Raw genomic sequence first — 18302 nt, forward strand, 5'->3', positions numbered from 1 at the left:
AAGTTCTTGAAATTTTCCACATTGACCGACTTTAATGTCTGTAAGTAATGATGTACTGTCATTTCTCTTTGCTTATCTGAGCTGTTCTTGCCATAATATGGACTTAGCACTATTTGGTAAAAGATCATCTTCTGTACACCACCCCTACCTTGTCACAACACAACTGATTGGCTCAAACGCAGGAAGGAAAGAAATCCCACAAATTCACAGAAGCTGGTTGAGAGAATGCCAAGAGTGTGCAAAGCTGTCAAGGCACAAGGCTTGGAAAATATGGTGGACCCCTGGAGAGGTTAAAATGCAGAGAAGAGGAGAGGTAGGGGGTAACGATTCTTGACAGTAATGTTAAGTCCTCGGTAGTCAATGCACGGTCTTGTCCTTCTTCTTCACAAAGAAAAACCCTGCGCCGGCAGGAGATGCAGACGGATGGCCCCAGTGGCCAGAGACTCCTCTATGTACTCCTCCATAGCATTGGTCTCTGGTCCGGACAGAGAATACAACCGACCCGAGGTGGTGTAGTGCCTAGGAGAAGGTCAATGGCACAATAATAAGGACGGTGGGAATAGCAGAGACATCCACAGTCTTGCTAACATTCTGAGGAGGACAACTTGGGGAAGGCTGTGCTGCTTGAAGGCAGTGGGAATGGCAAAAAGGACTCCAACCCAGGATGGATCCTGTGGTCCAGTCAATCACAGGATTGTTCTTTTGTAGCCAGGAAAATCCCAAAATAACCAGAACATGGGGAGATTCAATGAGGAGGAACTGTATGGTCTCACTGTGGTCACCAGAAACCTGTAATTGAACGGGCACGGTATTATGGATGACTTCCCCTATAGAGCGGCCATCCAGTGCCCTAGCATCCATGGGAACAGAGAGAGGCTGAGTGGGAATACCAAGCTCCAAAGCAATAGTGACATCCATAAAACTTTCATCAGCCCCAGAGTCAATGAGCACTCGGAGAGACTTAGATTGGTCTCCCCACAGCACAAGCACAAAAAAAGGTGTGTGGGTGATGGGAATTAGGGAACTCCCAGTCTGGCTCACCATAGTGATGTTACCCACTAGAGACAAGGGTTTCCTAATAGGGCAGCTATAAAATGTCCTGCCCCTCCACAGTACAGACAACAGTTACTGTTCATCCTGCGTGAGCGTTCCCCAACTGATAACCTAGCTCTTCCCAACTGAATAGGCTCAGGAGTATCCAACTCACCCATCGTAGATTCACGAGAGGGCTCGGGTGGCTTCGAATCCTCTCGGAAGAGCTGCCTTCGGAAACCTCCGGATTCCCTTGAAGGTGAACGAGCTATAGTGTGCCCGAGACCAGACCTCCTCTCACTCTTGCATTCCCTTAGGCCATCAGTTTTAATGGTTTTGGCGATAAGGGAGTCAAGAGCCACCTCCAATTACCAAGCAGATAGCTCATCCTTTACCTCCTCAGATAATCGATGCAAAAAAAGATTCCAGGCACTCTCGGCGGCCAACGTGCGAAAATCAACCGCATAGTCTACCACACTACGGGAGTTTTGACGTAAGTCAAGCAGTTTACTGGCCACCTTTCTCCCGGAAACCGGAGATTCAAATACCTTTCTCACTTCTGCCATGAATTCCTCCAGATGACCACAATTGGCAGATTATTGCTCCCAAACTGCCATAGCCCAGGAGAGCGCCCTTCCCAACATTAGCATAATAATATACGCTATCTTTGATCTGTCTGAAGGAAATGAAGATGGCTGTAGCTCAAAAATAAGCGAGCACTGAGAAAGAACCCTGCCAGGTACCAAGATTCCCTGAATATTGCTCCGGAGGAGGTAAGCGGGGTTCTCGGGGAGCCAGGATAGTCTATACAAACTCACCACAGATAGGGGAAAATTACTGGGTGATTGGGATTTTTCAGAGGTGGCAGGCAGCCTCTGAGCTAACTCCCTGATTTGCTCCATAATAGCCTTTAACCCATGGTCGTGGCATTCCGTCAAGGACCTGAGCCCTTCCAAAAGGCCCTGTACCAACTCCTCATGTCTCCTAATGGTGGCTCCCTGCAGGGAGACAGTGTGGCAGAGCTGGTCAAAGTCTGCTGGGTCTGTCATGGCCAGTTCGTACTATCAAGGCACAAGACAAGACACAGATGCAGACACAGAGGGCAGATGGTTGGAGTCTTACAATGTTAATTAATCCAAAGGGGTAGGCAAGAGAATGGTTGTGGACAGAAATAGATCAGAGTCCAGGAGGTACAGAGTGGCAGACAGGCAGGCAGATTGGTCAGGCAGGTGTGTACAAAGTCCAGAAACAGGCAAGGGTCAAAACCAGGAGGACTAGAAAAAGGGGAATGCAAAAAGCAAGAGAACGGGGAAAACGCTGGTTGACTTGGAAACATACAAGACGAACTGGCACAGAGAGACAGGAAACACAGGGATAAATACACTGGGGGAAATCAGCGACACCTGGAGGGGGCGGAGACAATCACAAGGACAGGTGAAACAGATCAGGGTGTGACAAGGGTGGCTACTTTGAAGAATCTCAAATATAACATATATTTTGATTTGTTTAACACTTTTGGTTACTACTTAACACTTTTGGTTACTACATGATTTCATGTACAGTGAATTGTTTTTGCTTTTGTCATTATGTTGTATTGTGTGTAGATTGATGAGGGGAGAAAAAAAATTGATTTTAGAATAAGGCTGTACCATAACAACGTGGAAAAAAGTCAAGGGCTCTGAAAACTTTCCAAATTCACTGTACAAACACACACACACACACACACACACACACACACACACACACACACACACACCTTCCCTGTGGAGAGCGGTATGCTTACCCTACCCTAGTGGAATGGACATGTGGGGATGGCCATGTGGTGTTGGCTCCAAACATCTGGAGTGTGGTAGGAAGGGGGAGAGAGAGAGGAAAGGAGGTGGGCAAGGGGGGTCAGTGTGGAGATGAGAGATCCTCCAACGCTCGGCCGAGGTTGAGTAGGCCGAGACATTTCCAATTTGCTCAGATTGATCGCCAGCCAAGCCCCACGCTCCATCTCCTCCATCCACCCCTCACCCGTCTGTGTTGTAGCTCAGGCCCATAGCCCAGGCCAAGGCCTGTTATGATGAATGGGCCGAATGTCAAGGGCTGGAGACACACTCAGACATTTCCTCCCTCCGCCTTGTTGCTAGTATATCTCTCTCTCTCGCTCTCTCTCTCTCTCGCTCTCGCTCTCTCTCTCTCTCTCTCTGAGAGGAATTCTATTCTCTCTGCTGGTAAGGAATGTGGAATGTTTGTTTGGAACATTTGGAATCCACAACCCAGGAAATGTTGAGCTAAATGTTGTACTTACTGCCACTGATTAAATATTAGGAGTTTCCAACCAACGTTCCTTGTATGTTACTCGCACTAACACGCTCCATTGGCCAAGTGGAGCCGTTCACACCCTTGTTGCATTGATATTTAGCCTACATGTAAGGCTTTATCACAACAGATCCATAGGAACAGACATTCACTCTCGAAAAGTGGGTATTTGTGTTACCTTGACTGTTGTTCTGTGTGTTGTTCCCAGTGACTCGAGTTGTGCCTCTGCTCTGTAGATCAGCGGTTTAGCGGTTCAGATTTACTCCGAGTTAGTTCGCTCACCCTCAGTTTAGAGAGTGTGGTGGCAGAAAGAGAGGCTCAGAGATTAGAGAGAGAACGTGTGAAAGAGAAAAAGGGAGAGCGAGGCTCTCCAAATTTTGCAAACTGTCCGTTGGCTAGCTACCTGGGAGAAGGTCAAAACTAATTACTGAAGCACACTTCAAAGTTTGCCTTTGCAGCTGTTGTCACGTTTGTTTACACGATTAAGTCCCAGAGTACACACACACACACACACACATACTGTACACACACACGCACACACCAAAGAGTCTCTTTTATGTGGAGCTTTGCAACGTGGCCAGGGGATCAGGCCTGTTTCATTCATTGGTACTCACTCCTCTGTAGCTCAGTTCAGTGTGGTTCTTGCAATGACAGGATAGTGGGATCGATTCCTGCTACCACCCATACTTGAAACAGATCAAAAATTGTCTGCTGAATGGCATATTTTATTAGCTAGGACTGCTAATTCTATATGTGCTCTGTGTAGCTTTCTATAGAGCTGAGCGCTCTCTGGGTGGATGTAATGGGAAGTGTCCAGTAGTTATAGAGGATTTAATCCTACCCTGTATTAAACTGTTTATCCCTTTGGGGTTCACTGCTGTGAGTCCATAGAAAAGGGATTCTCCCAAATAGAATTCTTAGGAGTGGACAGATGGAGAATTAATTGAAAGATCCTTTTCCTCCTTTTCTTCAGAATACCGCATTAATACCGCCTTATACACTACATTCAGTTCTGCGACGTCAGTAAGGAATATTGCGGCGCATTTGCTCATCTGTATTATATAGGCTGTACTCGCGACTATTGGAAAGAAAGAAGACACAGGCGTTACTTCAACGTTTCTTCAACGTATTAGTCTGCAACAGCTCCAAATACACGGACAGAGAGTACAGAATAGGCTTGTAGGGAATGCAGGAGTTGGCTGGAGAGCTGCATCCGTAACACACACGCACCTACAGTACAGGAGACATCACTACACTACCTACAGTACATTACAGTGCAGGAAGTTCAAAGACACTGTCAGCCAGGCTGACACCAGCTCAGCCAAATCCCTGCCCTCTCTCATGTAAACACTTCGACATACCCTCCCCTTTCTCTCCTCTGCCATGTAAAACGCCTCAACACACCCTCTCTCCTTTTAAATATCAAAATAGGGTCACGGGCCAAAACAGTTTGGGAACCCTTGCCATACAGTAAGCTGATGAGGAAGCTAATAGACAAAAGGACAGGATGTATAGCTCTCTCTCTCTCTCTCTCTCTCTCTCTCTCTCTCTCTCTCTCTCTCTCTCTCTCTCTCTCTCTCTCTCTCTCTCTCTCTCTCTCTCTCTCTCTCTCTCTCTCAGAAGTATACATAGTGGCCTGTACGTTGATGAGGCACCTCTCTTTCTCACTCTTTCTGTCTCTTTATCTCTCTCTCTCTCTCCCCTGCTCTCTCGCTCACTTTCTTTGACTTAAACAAGGCCTCCGAGTAGCAGTCCTGCTGTGTTTAAAGAGAAACCTTGTGTGGAGAAAGCACGTCTCTTTGGCCTACTACAAGTAGGCCTACCGCAAACAGGATGCATGTTTTGGAATATTTGCATCCTGTACAGGCTTTTCACTGTGTCAATTGGGTTAGTATTGTGGAGTAACCTACAGTGTCGTTGATCTATCCTCAGTTTTCTATCACAACCATTAAACTCTGTACATTTTTTAAGTCACCATTCACCTCATGGTGAAATCCCTGAATGGTTTCCGTTCTCTCCAGCAACTGAGTTAGGAAGAACGCCTGTATCTTATTAGTGACTGGGTGTATGGATACACCATCGAAACTGTAATTATTTACTTCACCATGCTCAAAGGGATATTCAAGGTCTGCTTTTTGAATAGGTGCCCTTCTTTGCAAGGCATTAAATCTGTGTTTGAAATGTACTGCTCGACTGAGAGACCTTACAGATAATTGTATCTGTGGGATACAGAGTGTAATTCAAATATCATGTTAAACACTTATTATTGCACACAAAGTCCATGCAACTTATTATGTGACTTGTTAAGCAAATGTTTACTGAATTTAGGCTTGCCATAACAAAGGGGTTGAATACTTATTTACTCAAGACATTTCCGCTTTTTGTAACAATCTCTAAAAACATAATTCCACTTTGATATTATGGGGTATTGTGCGTAGGCCAGTGACCAGAAATGTCAATCAAATCAAATTTAAATTCAGGCTGTAACACAACAACAAAAAATGTAAAAGTCAACGGGTGTGAATCATTTCTGAAGGCACTTGGTGTGCTCGGTCAAACGCTCAATAAAGAGGAGTTGGGAGTTTAGGAAGCAGTCAAATGTATTGCCTCCTTGTTATGAGTAAAGAGAATTATTGTAAAAAAAAAATTGAAAAGGAACTTCAAGTCAGTACTTTTCAATCATTTGTACATGTTGAAAACAGGTTCAAATGAGCAGCAACAGTTTTTTATAACTAAATAGAACTCAACTGAACATTACAGGTGCAGATTATTCCTTCATGCATCTATCAGATCAACAGCGTCGTTGTGTTTTGGTACACCAGATGTACATTAATTTCCAATGGAACGCTGCATTTGCCTCGCAGCATAGCATTGCAGAGGCAGTTACAGTGCATTCTGTGTGGATATATACATTGGATGTATCCAACGTTTGCATCAACATGTATGGTAGATACAAGGGATACTGATGATGCATCTCAGCCATGCTCAAGGTCCTAAATGGAGACCAGACTCAACAGCCTTGGTTTCTCAAATGATTGCCTCGCCTGGTTTACCAATTACTTCTCTGATCGAGTTCAGTGTGTCAAATCGGAGGGCCTGTTGTCCGGACCTCTGGCAGTCTCTATGGGGGTGCCACAGGGTTCAATTCTCGGGCCGACTCTCTTCTCTGAATATTTCAATGATGTCACTCTTGCCTCTGGTGATTCTCTGATCCACCTCTACGCAGACGACACCATTCTGTATACTTCTGGCCCTTCTTTGGACACTGTGTTAACTAACCTCCAAGACGAGCTTCAATGCCATACAACTCTCCTTCCGTGGCCTCCAACTGATCTTAAATGCAAGTATAACTAAATGCATGCTCTTCAACCGATCACACCTGCCCGCCCGTCCAGCATCACTACTCTGAACGGCTCTGACTTAGAATATGTGGATAACTACAAATACCTAGGTGTATGGTTAGACTGTAAACTCTCCTTACAGACTCACATTAAGCATCTCCAATCCAAAATTAAATCTAGAATCGGCTTCCTATTTCGCAACCAAGCATCCTTCACTCATGCTGCCAAACATACCCTCGTAAAACTGACCATCCTACCGATCCTCGACTTTGGCGATTTATTTACAAAATAACCTTCAACACTCTACTCAACAAATTGGATGCAGTCTATCACAGTGCCATCCGCTGGCCCTCGATTCACTCTCGTCGCCAAACCCACTGGCTCCAGGTCATCTACAAGTCTCTGCTAGGTAAAGCTCGCCTTATCTCAGCTCCCTGGTTACCATAGCAGCACCCACTCGTAGCACGCGCTCCAGCAGGTATATCTCACTGGTCACCCCCAAAGCCAATTTATCCTTTGGCCGCCTTTCCTTTCAGTTCTCTGCTGCCAATGACTGGAACGAACTGCAAAAATCACTGAAGCTGGAGACTCATATCTCCCTCACTAGCTTTAAACACCAGCTGTCAGAGCAGCTCACAGATCACTGCACCTGCACATAGGCAATCTGTAAACAGCCCATCCAACTACCTCATCCCCATACTGTATTTATTTATTTATCTTGCTCCTTTGCACTCCAGTATCTCTACTTGCACATTCATCTTCTGCACATCTACCATTCCAGTGTTTAATTGCTATATTGTAATTACTTCGCCACCATGGCCTATTTATTGCCTTAACTCCCTTATCTTACCTCATTTGCACTCACTGTATATAGTTTTTGTTTTCTTTTTTTTCTACTCTATTATTGACTGTATGTTTTGTTTATTCCATGTGTAACTCTGTGTTGTTGTTAATGTCGAACTGCTATGCTTTATCTTGGCCAGGTCGCAGTTGCAAATGAGAACTTGTTCTCAACTAGCCTACCTGGTTAAATAAAGGTGTGGGGGGGGGGATAATAATAAAGATAGTAGATACATGCGTTCAGTATAGCTGCAAAGCTACACAAAATGGTATGCAATGACGCTGTCGATCGGATTGAGGTGTCATAGTGTTAAAAGCCTCGTGTACACAGGTCGAACGCAAAGACTCGGTTACTCTACTAGTCTGGACTAGCATTAAACAAGGTTAAGATCACCAGCAGAGGAAAGTCACCCCTGTGGGCCGTGCTGTGGGTTTAATTGTGGTGTAGAAGATGGGACTAGCAAAAAGGTTGTGGGTTCGATTCACTTGAGATAAAAGTGTCTGCTGAATGACAATAATCATATTGAATATCGGTCGGTCGATGTTACTTTAAGTTAAGGGTAGGCCTAAGCATCTGTTGAAAAAACAATATTCTGATTACTGTGATATAGAATCGGTAAAAGCCCTTGAGCTGATTATTGGCAGCATTTTACCTTTTGAACCTTTCTGACTGTGTCTGGCCATATCTGATCGTGTTGTCTTTTTCCTTTAGGGACCCTGAAAAGCTCGCTGCAATATTACATTATGGATGATGCTTATTGCCAATGTTTGACCGGATCTGACCCTAACCGCGTTTGACCGTCTCTGATCGCTTTTGACCATGTGTGACCATGTGGCCTCTTTCTAATCTGTAGGGACCCTAAACGCTTTCCTGAGACAGAAGGGTCAGACAGCGGCCGAGGGGCCCGCATGGTCGCTGAGCGGTAACCAAGGCGACCGCTGGAAACAGGCCAAAGTCAGCATCCACCCAACCGCGTCTTTCCAGGTGAGTAAGATTGGCCATGTGATTGAATGATTGTGGCATTGGACGATTCAGGAGTCAGTAATGAGACGAATCCGAACTTAAAGTCTATGCCTATAACCGCAATATCTCTCTCTCTCTCTCTCTCTCTCCCTCCCTCTCTTTTTTCCCCCACCTCAGGTGGTGCTGGAGGGTATCCGAGGTCCGGGCATCGAGGGGGACATCGCAATCGATGACGTCACCCTTGAGGAGGGAGAGTGTCGAGATCTACCCCCCATTAGTAAGCACAAAAACACAGCTGGAGGAGTTTATCCCTAATTGCTGATCTATGGATAGTTGAATGTTTAACACCCTGATGGATAAGATAAGGATTTGGGAGAGGGTAAGCTCCTTTTAGAAATGTGACTATGGTTGCTTCTAGAGGTCAGTTCTGAAGTCAGTTAGGATTTGGGGGTAGATAGATGAATCTGATTGTAATCTGTGCTCTCTGTCTGCCTATGAGGAGGATCACATCTACCTGGCAGCCAGCCTCTCTCTAGTAATAAAAATATTTTAAAAAACTGTGAGTGTTGCCATAGCAACGGGGCCGTAATCACATGAATGATAGCAGTCCAGACGGAACGGAGTGACAGAACGAGAGACAGACCGCAGGGAGTGGAGCACCGTAATTGCGGAATGAGGGGAACAAACCGAGAGTAAGGGAAAATAGAAAAACGGGCCTGCAATTGACGAGGCGGCCATATTGGCAAGTTAGGAAGGGGAGGACTATGTTCCTCACAGCAGGAGGGAGAGGATCTCTGGTTAAAGATTGGTTCTAAATGGAGCTGTTACACACACATACACCGTTCTTTTTTCTTTGTCGTTTTGTCCTTTTCATTTTCCGTTTCCTTCTTTTTCCCCCCATCTGGTTTCATTTACACAGAAAATTGGAAAACGGGCGATAAACTTGTTAGTTTGAATTTTATTTTAGATTACAGATTGAAGGGTGCTTGATTGTTTTTATATGAATTTAATAAAGGGAAACACGTAGGTACAGTTGTTCCCGACCTCTCTAATGTGATATTGCTTTTTCATCAAACGAATACATTCATAACAATGCAGCTATGAATATGATTTTGAGCATAGACTGGTCACTCTTTCATCTACATCTACCATGTAAAACAGAACAAATGTACAATGTCAAGCATATCTCCAGGAAGAATATCTGAATAAACTAAAGTAAACGAAACACTCTCCAGTCATTACACTTCCGAGGCCAACAGATCCAATGTAAGTCGTTTCAGACAGTGTGTCTGCAGTGAATCTGGTGCCATTATCCTTCAGATCAGTTTAATCACTTCATTAGTAGGTAAAGAGTTAGTCACCCAGGTCGGGGACCATCTCTAACTCTCTCCATACCCAATGGATTTACCATCGCTCACCGTGAATCTTACATGATCCTCACTGCCGCCGTGGAAAAGGCATGCGTTTTAATCAAATGTATTGTTTTGACTTCGCCTGGATATTGTTTCACGAGATATTTTGGGGAGGAAATTCAAAAATTGGGATTTCAGGATCAGGATGACATCAACTGTTGTTAAATGTCTTCTAATTCTGTCTCTGCCCCCTTTAGATCTCAGATCCTCAGCCCCGCCAACGTCCGCTCATATATGGCCGCTGAGTGTCACCTTGGCGATGACCTTCCTGTGGGGTCGAAGGTGACCCTGCCCTGCGTCGTCTGGCGGAGTCGAACGGGTCCGACCTGGCCTCGGCACCGACCTCGACCCTGGCGTCTGTGTTCTTGTACCCTCAGCATCCAATCACCAAAGATTCAAGCAAGGCGGCAGCGAGGTGTTCCAAACACAGACCACCACGAGGGCCCAAAAAATACCACATAAATAGTAATAAAAGAAGATTCACATTTTTTTTTTTAAGAGACAACTTTTCCAGAAAATTGCTCCCCAATCGCAGGATTGTGAGCACTTTTACGAGCGCAAAGCAAAGCCAGGTGTTGTGACGCCTGGACTTTAGTGGGAGTGTTCACTATCGCATTGGGATAACTATTTGTAAAGCACAAGGACAATTTTGCCAGTCAATTAGGAAAGTTAAATAGAAAGGTGTGGAGGAATTGAGAAATTGGTGACTTTTTGAAGAACAAAATTATTTTTTCTGGGCTTAACAAAACACATGGAATCAAAGCTTTTCTGTGTTTTATCTTATCCTCATTGAGTTGCACCTGCTGCGCATCATGGACACTTTTCTCTCTGCCCAGTCACCCTCACCTGACCTCCACACCTTGACATGTCTCTCTCTCGGCTTGGTGCTGTACTGTAGAAAACAGAAACTCGACAATGTTTAGTTATCCATCCCAGTTCCCTCTCCCCTCTTGCCCGGTAGCTGCCTAAGTATTTCACAACACTGTGCTCACTAGTCCAAGGTATCTGAGACTAGGAAGGCATGCACAAGGTATGTGGGGCAGAGAGGAGGAGATGGGTAGTTGAGAGAGTTGAAGAAGGGTAGGTCAGACTGACTGACGTCCAAGGCAATGTGGAAGGCAGTGGCATAGTGGATGAGAAAAGTAGAGTATAGAGACCAGAGGGGAAGGAGTGGAGAGGAGGAGTATGGAGACCAGAGGGGAAGGAGTGGAGAGGAGGAGTAGAGGATGGAGACCAGAGGGGGAGGAGTGTTGAGGAGGGATATGGAGACCAGAGGGGAAGGAGTGGAGAGGAGGAATATGGAGACCAGAGGGGAAGGAGTGGAGAGGAGGAGTAGAGTATGGAGACCAGAGGGGAAGGAAGGAGTGAAGAGGAGGAGTAGAGGATTGAGACCAGAGGGGAAGGAGTGAAGAGGAGGAATATGGAGACCAGAGGGGAAGGAGTGGAGAGGAGGAGTAGAGGATGGAGACCAGAGGGGGAGGAGTGTTGAGGAGGGATATGGAGACCAGAAGGGAAGGAGTGAAGAGGAGGAGTATGGAGACCAGAGGGGAAGGAGTGGAGAGGAGGAGTAGAGTATGGAGACCAGAGGGGAAGGAAGGAGTGAAGAGGAGGAGTATGGAGACCAGAAGGAAAGGAGTGGAGAGGAGGAGTAGAGGATGGAGACCAGAGGGGAAGGGGTGAAGAGGAGGAATATGGAGACCAGAGTCGAAGGAGTGTTGAGGAGGAGTAGAGGATTGAGACCAGAAGGGAAGGAGTGTTGAGGAGGAGTAGAGGATTGATACCAGAGGGGAAGGAGTGTTGAGGAGGAGTAGAGGATTGAGACCAGAGGGGAAGGAGTGTTGAAGAGGAGTAGAGGATTGAGACCAGAAGGGAAGGAGTGTTGAGGAGGAGTAGAGGATTGAGACCAGAGTCGAAGGAGTGTTGAGGAGGAGTAGAGGATTGAGACCAGAGTCGAAGGAGTGTTGAGGAGGAGTAGAGGATTGAGACCAGAGTCGAAGGAGTGTTGAGGAGGAGTAGAGGATTGAGACCAGAGTCGAAGGAGTGTTGAGGAGGAGTAGAGGATTGAGACCAGAGTCGAAGGAGTGTTGAGGAGGAGTAGAGGATTGAGACCAGAGTCGAAGGAGTGTTGAGGAGGAGTAGAGGATTGAGACCAGAGTCGAAGGAGTGTTGAGGAGGAGTAGAGGATTGAGACCAGAGTCGAAGGAGTGTTGAAGAGGAGTATGGAGACCAGAGCGGAAGGGGTGGAGAGGAGGAATATGGAGACCAGAGGGGAAGGAGTGGAGAGGAGGAGTAGAGGATGGAGACCAGAGGGGAAGGGGTGGAGAGGAGGAGTAGAGGATGGAGACCAGAAGGGAAGGAGTGGAGAGGAGGAATATGGAGACCAGAGAGGAAGGAGTGGAGAGGAGGAGTAGAGGATTGAGACCAGAGGGGAAGAGGTGGAGAGGAGGAGTAGATGATGGAGACCAGAAGGGATGGCGTGGAGAGGAGGAATATGGAGACCAGAGAGGAAGGAGTGGAGAGGAGGAGTAGAGGATGGAGACCAGAAGGGATGGAGTGGAGAGGAGGAATATGGAGACCAGAGAGGAAGGAGTGGAGAGGAGGAGTAGAGGATGGAGACCAGAGGGGAAGAGGTGGAGAGGAGGAGTAGAGGATGGAGACCAGAAGGGATGGAGTGGAGGAATATGGAGACCAGAGAGGAAGGAGTGGAGAGGAGGAGTAGAGGATGGAGACCAGAGGGGAAGGAATGAAGAGGAGGAGTAGAGGATGGAGACCAGAGGGGAAGGAGTGGAGAGGAGGAGTAGAGGATGGAGACCAGAGGGGAAGGAGTGGAGAGGAGGAATATGGAGTCCAGAGGGGAAGGAGTGGAGAGGAAAAGTATGGAGACCAGAGGGAAAGGAGTGGAGAGGAGGAGTAGAGGATGGAGACCAGAGGGGAAGGGGTGAAGAGGAGAAATATGGAGACCAGAGGGGAAGGAGTGGAGAGGAGGAGTATGGAGACCAGAGGGGAAGGAGTGGAGAGGAGGAGTATGGAGACCAGAGGGGAAGGAGGGGAGAGGAGGAGTAGAGGATGGAGACCAGAGGGAAAGGGTGGAAGACAGATGAGAAGAGAGGTTCTCTGGTCTCCACCAGCCAACAGGCCGACCCCTGCAGCTGAGGAACAGAAGCCACTTTCTGCCATGAAACAAAGTGCCTTCCGATTACAAACAGAACAGACCGAATTGTGAACCGGAATGGTAACATCAATCACACCAATGATGGTGATGATGTTTCCTCTGCTGTCACTCATGATGGGCTATTTTCGACATGTTTCTTTTGACCCACAAGTGCTGGTGGGAGGCACACTTGCTCAGAGGGATTCAGTTCAAGTCGTGTGTGTGCCTGCATGTGTGAGTGTGTGTTTTAGGGAAAGGATGGTGGAGGAAAGTCAGGCAGACCGGGGGGGGGGGGGGGGGGCATAGGTCACAGGACTATTGCAAGTGGTCACAAACCAGGCAGTTGTGGCTGTTTAAAAAAAAAAAAAGGAGTTAGTGAAAATGCAGAGACTGGGTAAAAACAATGGACTTACAAAGGGAGGAGGAGACTGTGGAGCTTCTCAGAAAGACAGTCAGAGATCACATACTGTAAAAGGAAAAAGACACTCGCTATCGATCGATTGCTTCGCTCTTTCCCGAAAGCGACTCCATCCCAGCCGAACAGACCTTTTTTAAAGAAAAGAACAGAAGTGTTGTTAAATAAACCATTGTGTTGTACAGGGAGGGGAGTAGGACGTGGCGACTGCAGGCTCTACGTTAGACGGAGTAAAGTACGCTCTCCCTCCACACACCTCCATCATTTACATCCGACAATGTGTGAGAAAAAGATGAATAATGACGACAATAATAATATTGATATTTTATTACTCTAGCGAGAATGTTTCTCTGCTTTTACACAAACTGTGAAGATTGACTGTGGAAGAGCTACCTAAGACCCTCCATTACCTTAACTAGCTGGTTTTTAAAAACAACATATTGTAAAAAAAAATAATTACAAAAAAAAGACTAAAAGAATTTGAGAAAGAAATCCGTACATTGTTGGTTATAAAAAAAAAAAAAACATTTAAGGACTTGTTGGTCTTGTTTCTTATATTTTTTCTGTTGGGAAAACTCTGACTTTTGACTTCCTTTTATCTTCTTGTTGTCTCCCTTGCATTGCTGAAGGATCAAAAACCGACGGTGGAAACATAAGCTAAACCTATTTGGTAGTTGTATAACTTGTACATGTAAAGAAGCTCTATTATAAAGGTTTATGATCAATGTTTTATGTTGGATAACTGGAAGCACAACATATAAGCTCTCGACATATAAAATGCAGTATATATGGCACACATACTGTGTGTGACCCTGCTCAGACGAAGTCAGGCTTGTAGACCCCCTCAGAAACATATTACACAATCAATGATTACGTCAACATTCATACAGTGTCACCCATCCAAAGAACACGAATGCAAAGAAATGATGTGGACAAATGACCAGTCCCAGACGTTGTCGAACGAGACAACAAAGGACAACGAATTTGGTTGCTATAGAGTTGGCATTTGGTTGGTATTGCGACTTTTTATGGCGCAGAAAATGTATTGTGATGAGAAGACATAGTCCTGGAAATATAAGCCTGGTTTGGTCCTAGCGGGTTGTGTACAGGTACGGGCATATGCAGTGTACAATAGGTGTGATTAGAAACAGAGACATGTGAAGAAACAATATCATACATTACTAAACAGAGCAGAATGATAGGCAGCCATTGTAGAGCATTGTAACAACCTCGTCTCATATTGTGTACGTTTCACCAGGACATTATAACATTTACATGTACTGTCAATGCTGTCGAGTCTGGTTGGGTTCATGGGAAGAGGGAATTATTTCCTTTTTTTTTTGTGCCCAGATCATATTGAATGTATATGAAAAATGAGGGTGCCATAATAAATCTTTGTTTTGGAGGCCTACCTACACCCTTTATAAAAAAAATACACGTTCACAGATATGTTACAGTTGTTCGTCTCCAGAAAAGGATCCGTAGCGTTTTGCCACGCCCCATGTTGTTGACCTCCGGAACCTTCATGGCTTTCATTGAGGAAACAACTTGTTTATTGATTTCTTGTGACCTGGACACAGTCACTGTACTTGGCAATCTAACCACACGCTGTATTGTACTCAAACAACTAATTACATGTTTTAAATTCAATAACAAGTCCCAAGTATATGTTGGTTTAATATCCATGTGCGTTATTTTCATTTTGTGGGGTAGGCTGGAATAAGGAAAGTACTAAAGTGACCCTACGTTTCACTTCACTTCCCGAGTCAGGAATTGTGTTATGTTGAGCTTTGACAACTTGTTGTTCTTGGGATCCTTGTAGGCGGTTTATTGTCCATCATAACAGAAGGGCTTTGTCACGTTGTGCCATTCTTCACCGGGTGTTCATATTATTACATCCCAATAATATGACATTTCACAGGAAGTGGCAACCCTTACCCGCATCGCTTCCTGTCACAATCGGTTGATGACCTTGGGGTGTATCTGAGGTTGCTTCCTCCTCTTGACTTCTCTCCTTAAACTGCTCTAAAAACACCCTAGGCTAAATGGAAGCAACATGACAGATATTTGGGAATTGGAATTTTGAACATGTCGCTATGTTTTCCTTTCAGTGAAGAATGACCAAAGGAGACGAAGGAGAGGAAACCATTGAATTGCTACAGAAGAGTGCTGAAGAGATCAAATTCTGTATTGTAAGTGATGTTTCTAAGAGCTGTGTAACGTTTCTGTTTCCTATCTTGTACTGTGCCAACTCCTTGTAATAATAACAACCTGTCATTCTTCTCTGTTCTGTGCTTTATTTATATATATAATTAGGCTTCTTTTTCACTGTATTTCTTTGGATCTATCACCATTTTTTTTTTGTGCCATACCTGCAACTAATGCTAAAATGAATAAAAAATATATTTTATGTTCGGGTTGTTGAATTCGTCTTGTTCGGGGAATGAGAGATGGGCACGCCTGTTTGTACACCTTCGTGTCTGCTGCATGTGTACATTCCTGAACAAGCACAATTTGTGTTGTCATTAGTCCCCTTGCGTCCTCTCTCCTCCTCGACGCACAGGTTTGATCCCGACACCTTCGTCCCGGCAGTTTGCTGTCTTATTCTTCCGGTGATCACCTGTCTTCAACGCAAAAGAATGGAAACAAAAAGCTTTTGTGTTCTGTGCAAATTGTTCTTTTTTACAGAGTGGCCCTGCACTTTTTGTGGAGCTGCCTACCACTGAGATCAGCTATAAGCTGGGGGTAGCCTGTCTGGCTGCTTGGGGTTTAGCCAGGAGACTCTTCATCCAGCCCTCAGGGACAGGAGAGAGTGAGTGATAGTGATGAAAAGGACTATGGAGAGGGAGATGAATTGAGGAATAACAATAGGCTTACTATGAACTGAGAGCTTGGATGAGAGACAGAAGTTTTTAGCTCACAGCGCCCCAAGAAGTCCTTTATGAAGTATCTGTTGAAATACCACACATCCTCAATTTGGCATTCAGTGTATAACCCACTACTGCCATGTTGTGTTTGCAACAAAACTAATTCATATTTAAAGCAGGGAAAACATTTTTCTATATAATTGCAGGAATCCCGTTTAGGCATCTCCTGTCAGATAGTTTACACTGATGTGTTTGGGAAGTTGTATACAGAAAGAGAGCATAGCTGCTGGGTAGAGAAACTACTCTCATCATGAACACAGTACATGTCCTCATAAAACAGGCTCAGGTTCTTTTAGCATCGCGTTACATACAGAACGGGTCAAAAGTTTGGACACATCTACTCATTCAAAGGTTTTCCTTGATTTTTATTCTAGAATTAAAGTGAAAACAAACTGAAATAACACATATGGAATCATGTAGTAACTAAAAAACTGTTAAACAAATCAAAATACATGTTATATTCTTCAAAGTAACCACAATGTTCCTTGATGACAGCTTTGCACACTTGGCATTCTCTCAACCAGCTTCACCTGGAATGTTTTTCCATCAGTCTTGAAGGAGTTCCCACATATGCTGAGCACTTGTTGGCTGCTTTTCCTTCACTCTGTGGTCCAACTCATCGCAAACCATCTCAATTGGGTTGAGGTCAGGCAAATTTGGACTCAACTGACCAAAGGACAGATTTCCACCGGTCTAATGTCCATTGCTTGTGTTTCTTGGCCCAAGAAAGTCTCTTCTTATTATTGGTGCCCTTTAGTAGTGGTTTCTTTGCAGTAATTCGACCATGAACGCATGATTCACGCAGTCCCCTCTGAACAGTTGATGTTGAGATGTGTCTGTTACTTGAACTCTGTGAAGCATTTATTTGGGCTGCAATTTCTGAGGCTGGTAACTCTAATGAACTTACCCTCTGCTGCAGAGGTAACTCTGGGTTTTCCTTTCCTGTGGCGGTCCTCATGAGAGCCAGTTTCATCATAGCGCTTGATGTTTTTTTGCGACTGTACTTGAAGGAACTTTCAAAGTTCTTGACATTTTCTGGATTGACTGACCTTCATGTCTTAAAGTAATGATGGACTGTCATTTCTCTTTGCTTATGTGAGCTGTTCTTGCCATAACATGGACTTGGTCTTTTACCAAATAGGGCTATCTTCTGTATACAACACCTATCATAATACAACTGATTGGCTAAAACACATTAAGAAGAAAGGATATTCCACAAATTCACTTTTAACAAGGCACACCTGTTAATTTAATACATTCAAAACCTCATGAAGCTGGTTGAAAGAATGCCAAGAGTGTGCAAAGCTATCATCAAGGCAAAGGTGGCTAGAGAATCTCAAATCTAAAATATATTTAGATTTGTTTAACACTTTCTTGGTTACTATATGATTCCATGTTTTATTTCATATTTTTGATGTCTTCAATATTATTCTACAATGTAGAAAAGGGTTTTAAAAAATTAAGGAAAACCCTGGAATGAGTATGTGTGTCCAAACTTTTGACTGGTACTGTACATAATGTGAAACCTGCATAAAATGTGATTCCATACAATAGTTGTTTTGTGTTTTTTTTAAAGACCTGTATTAAGTTGTCCTGTCATGAGACAGCTTCTGTCCGTGTCCCTGATACAGGTTTGGACCAAGTCCCCATAAGACATGTTTTAGCCGGGTCCTCATAAGAGATGTTTTGTCCGTGTCCCCAAAAAACATGTTTTAGCCAGGTCCTCATAAGAGATGTTTTGTCCGTGTCCCCAAAAAACATGTTTTAGCGGGTCCTCATAAGAGATGTTTTGTCCGTGTCCCCAAAAAACATGTTTTAGCCGGGTCCTCATAAGAGATGTTTTGTCCGTGTCCCCACAAACCAGGTGTTAGCCGGGTCCTCATAAGAGATGTTTTGTCCGTGTCCCCACAAAACAG

The 18302-nt window shown here is 44.8% G+C and overlaps 1 protein-coding gene across 1 annotated transcript in view; it reads left to right on the forward strand.

The window, feature by feature from the left end:
* The window catches only part of LOC139415323 (MAM domain-containing glycosylphosphatidylinositol anchor protein 2-like), a 348607-nt gene extending 337169 nt beyond the window's left edge, over nt 1–11438 (forward strand). The window contains exons 16-18 of the mRNA XM_071163380.1: nt 8372–8502; nt 8659–8758; nt 10091–11438. Of these exons, the coding sequence (XP_071019481.1) occupies nt 8372–8502; nt 8659–8758; nt 10091–10179 (320 nt within the window). The 3' untranslated portion in view covers nt 10180–11438. The remainder of the gene's footprint in view (nt 1–8371; nt 8503–8658; nt 8759–10090) is intronic.
* Nucleotides 11439–18302: the final 6864 nt, after the last annotated feature.

The sequence above is a fragment of the Oncorhynchus clarkii genome, chromosome 8 (assembly GCF_045791955.1).
Source record: "Oncorhynchus clarkii lewisi isolate Uvic-CL-2024 chromosome 8, UVic_Ocla_1.0, whole genome shotgun sequence".
Classification (NCBI taxonomy): Eukaryota; Metazoa; Chordata; class Actinopteri; order Salmoniformes; family Salmonidae; genus Oncorhynchus; species Oncorhynchus clarkii.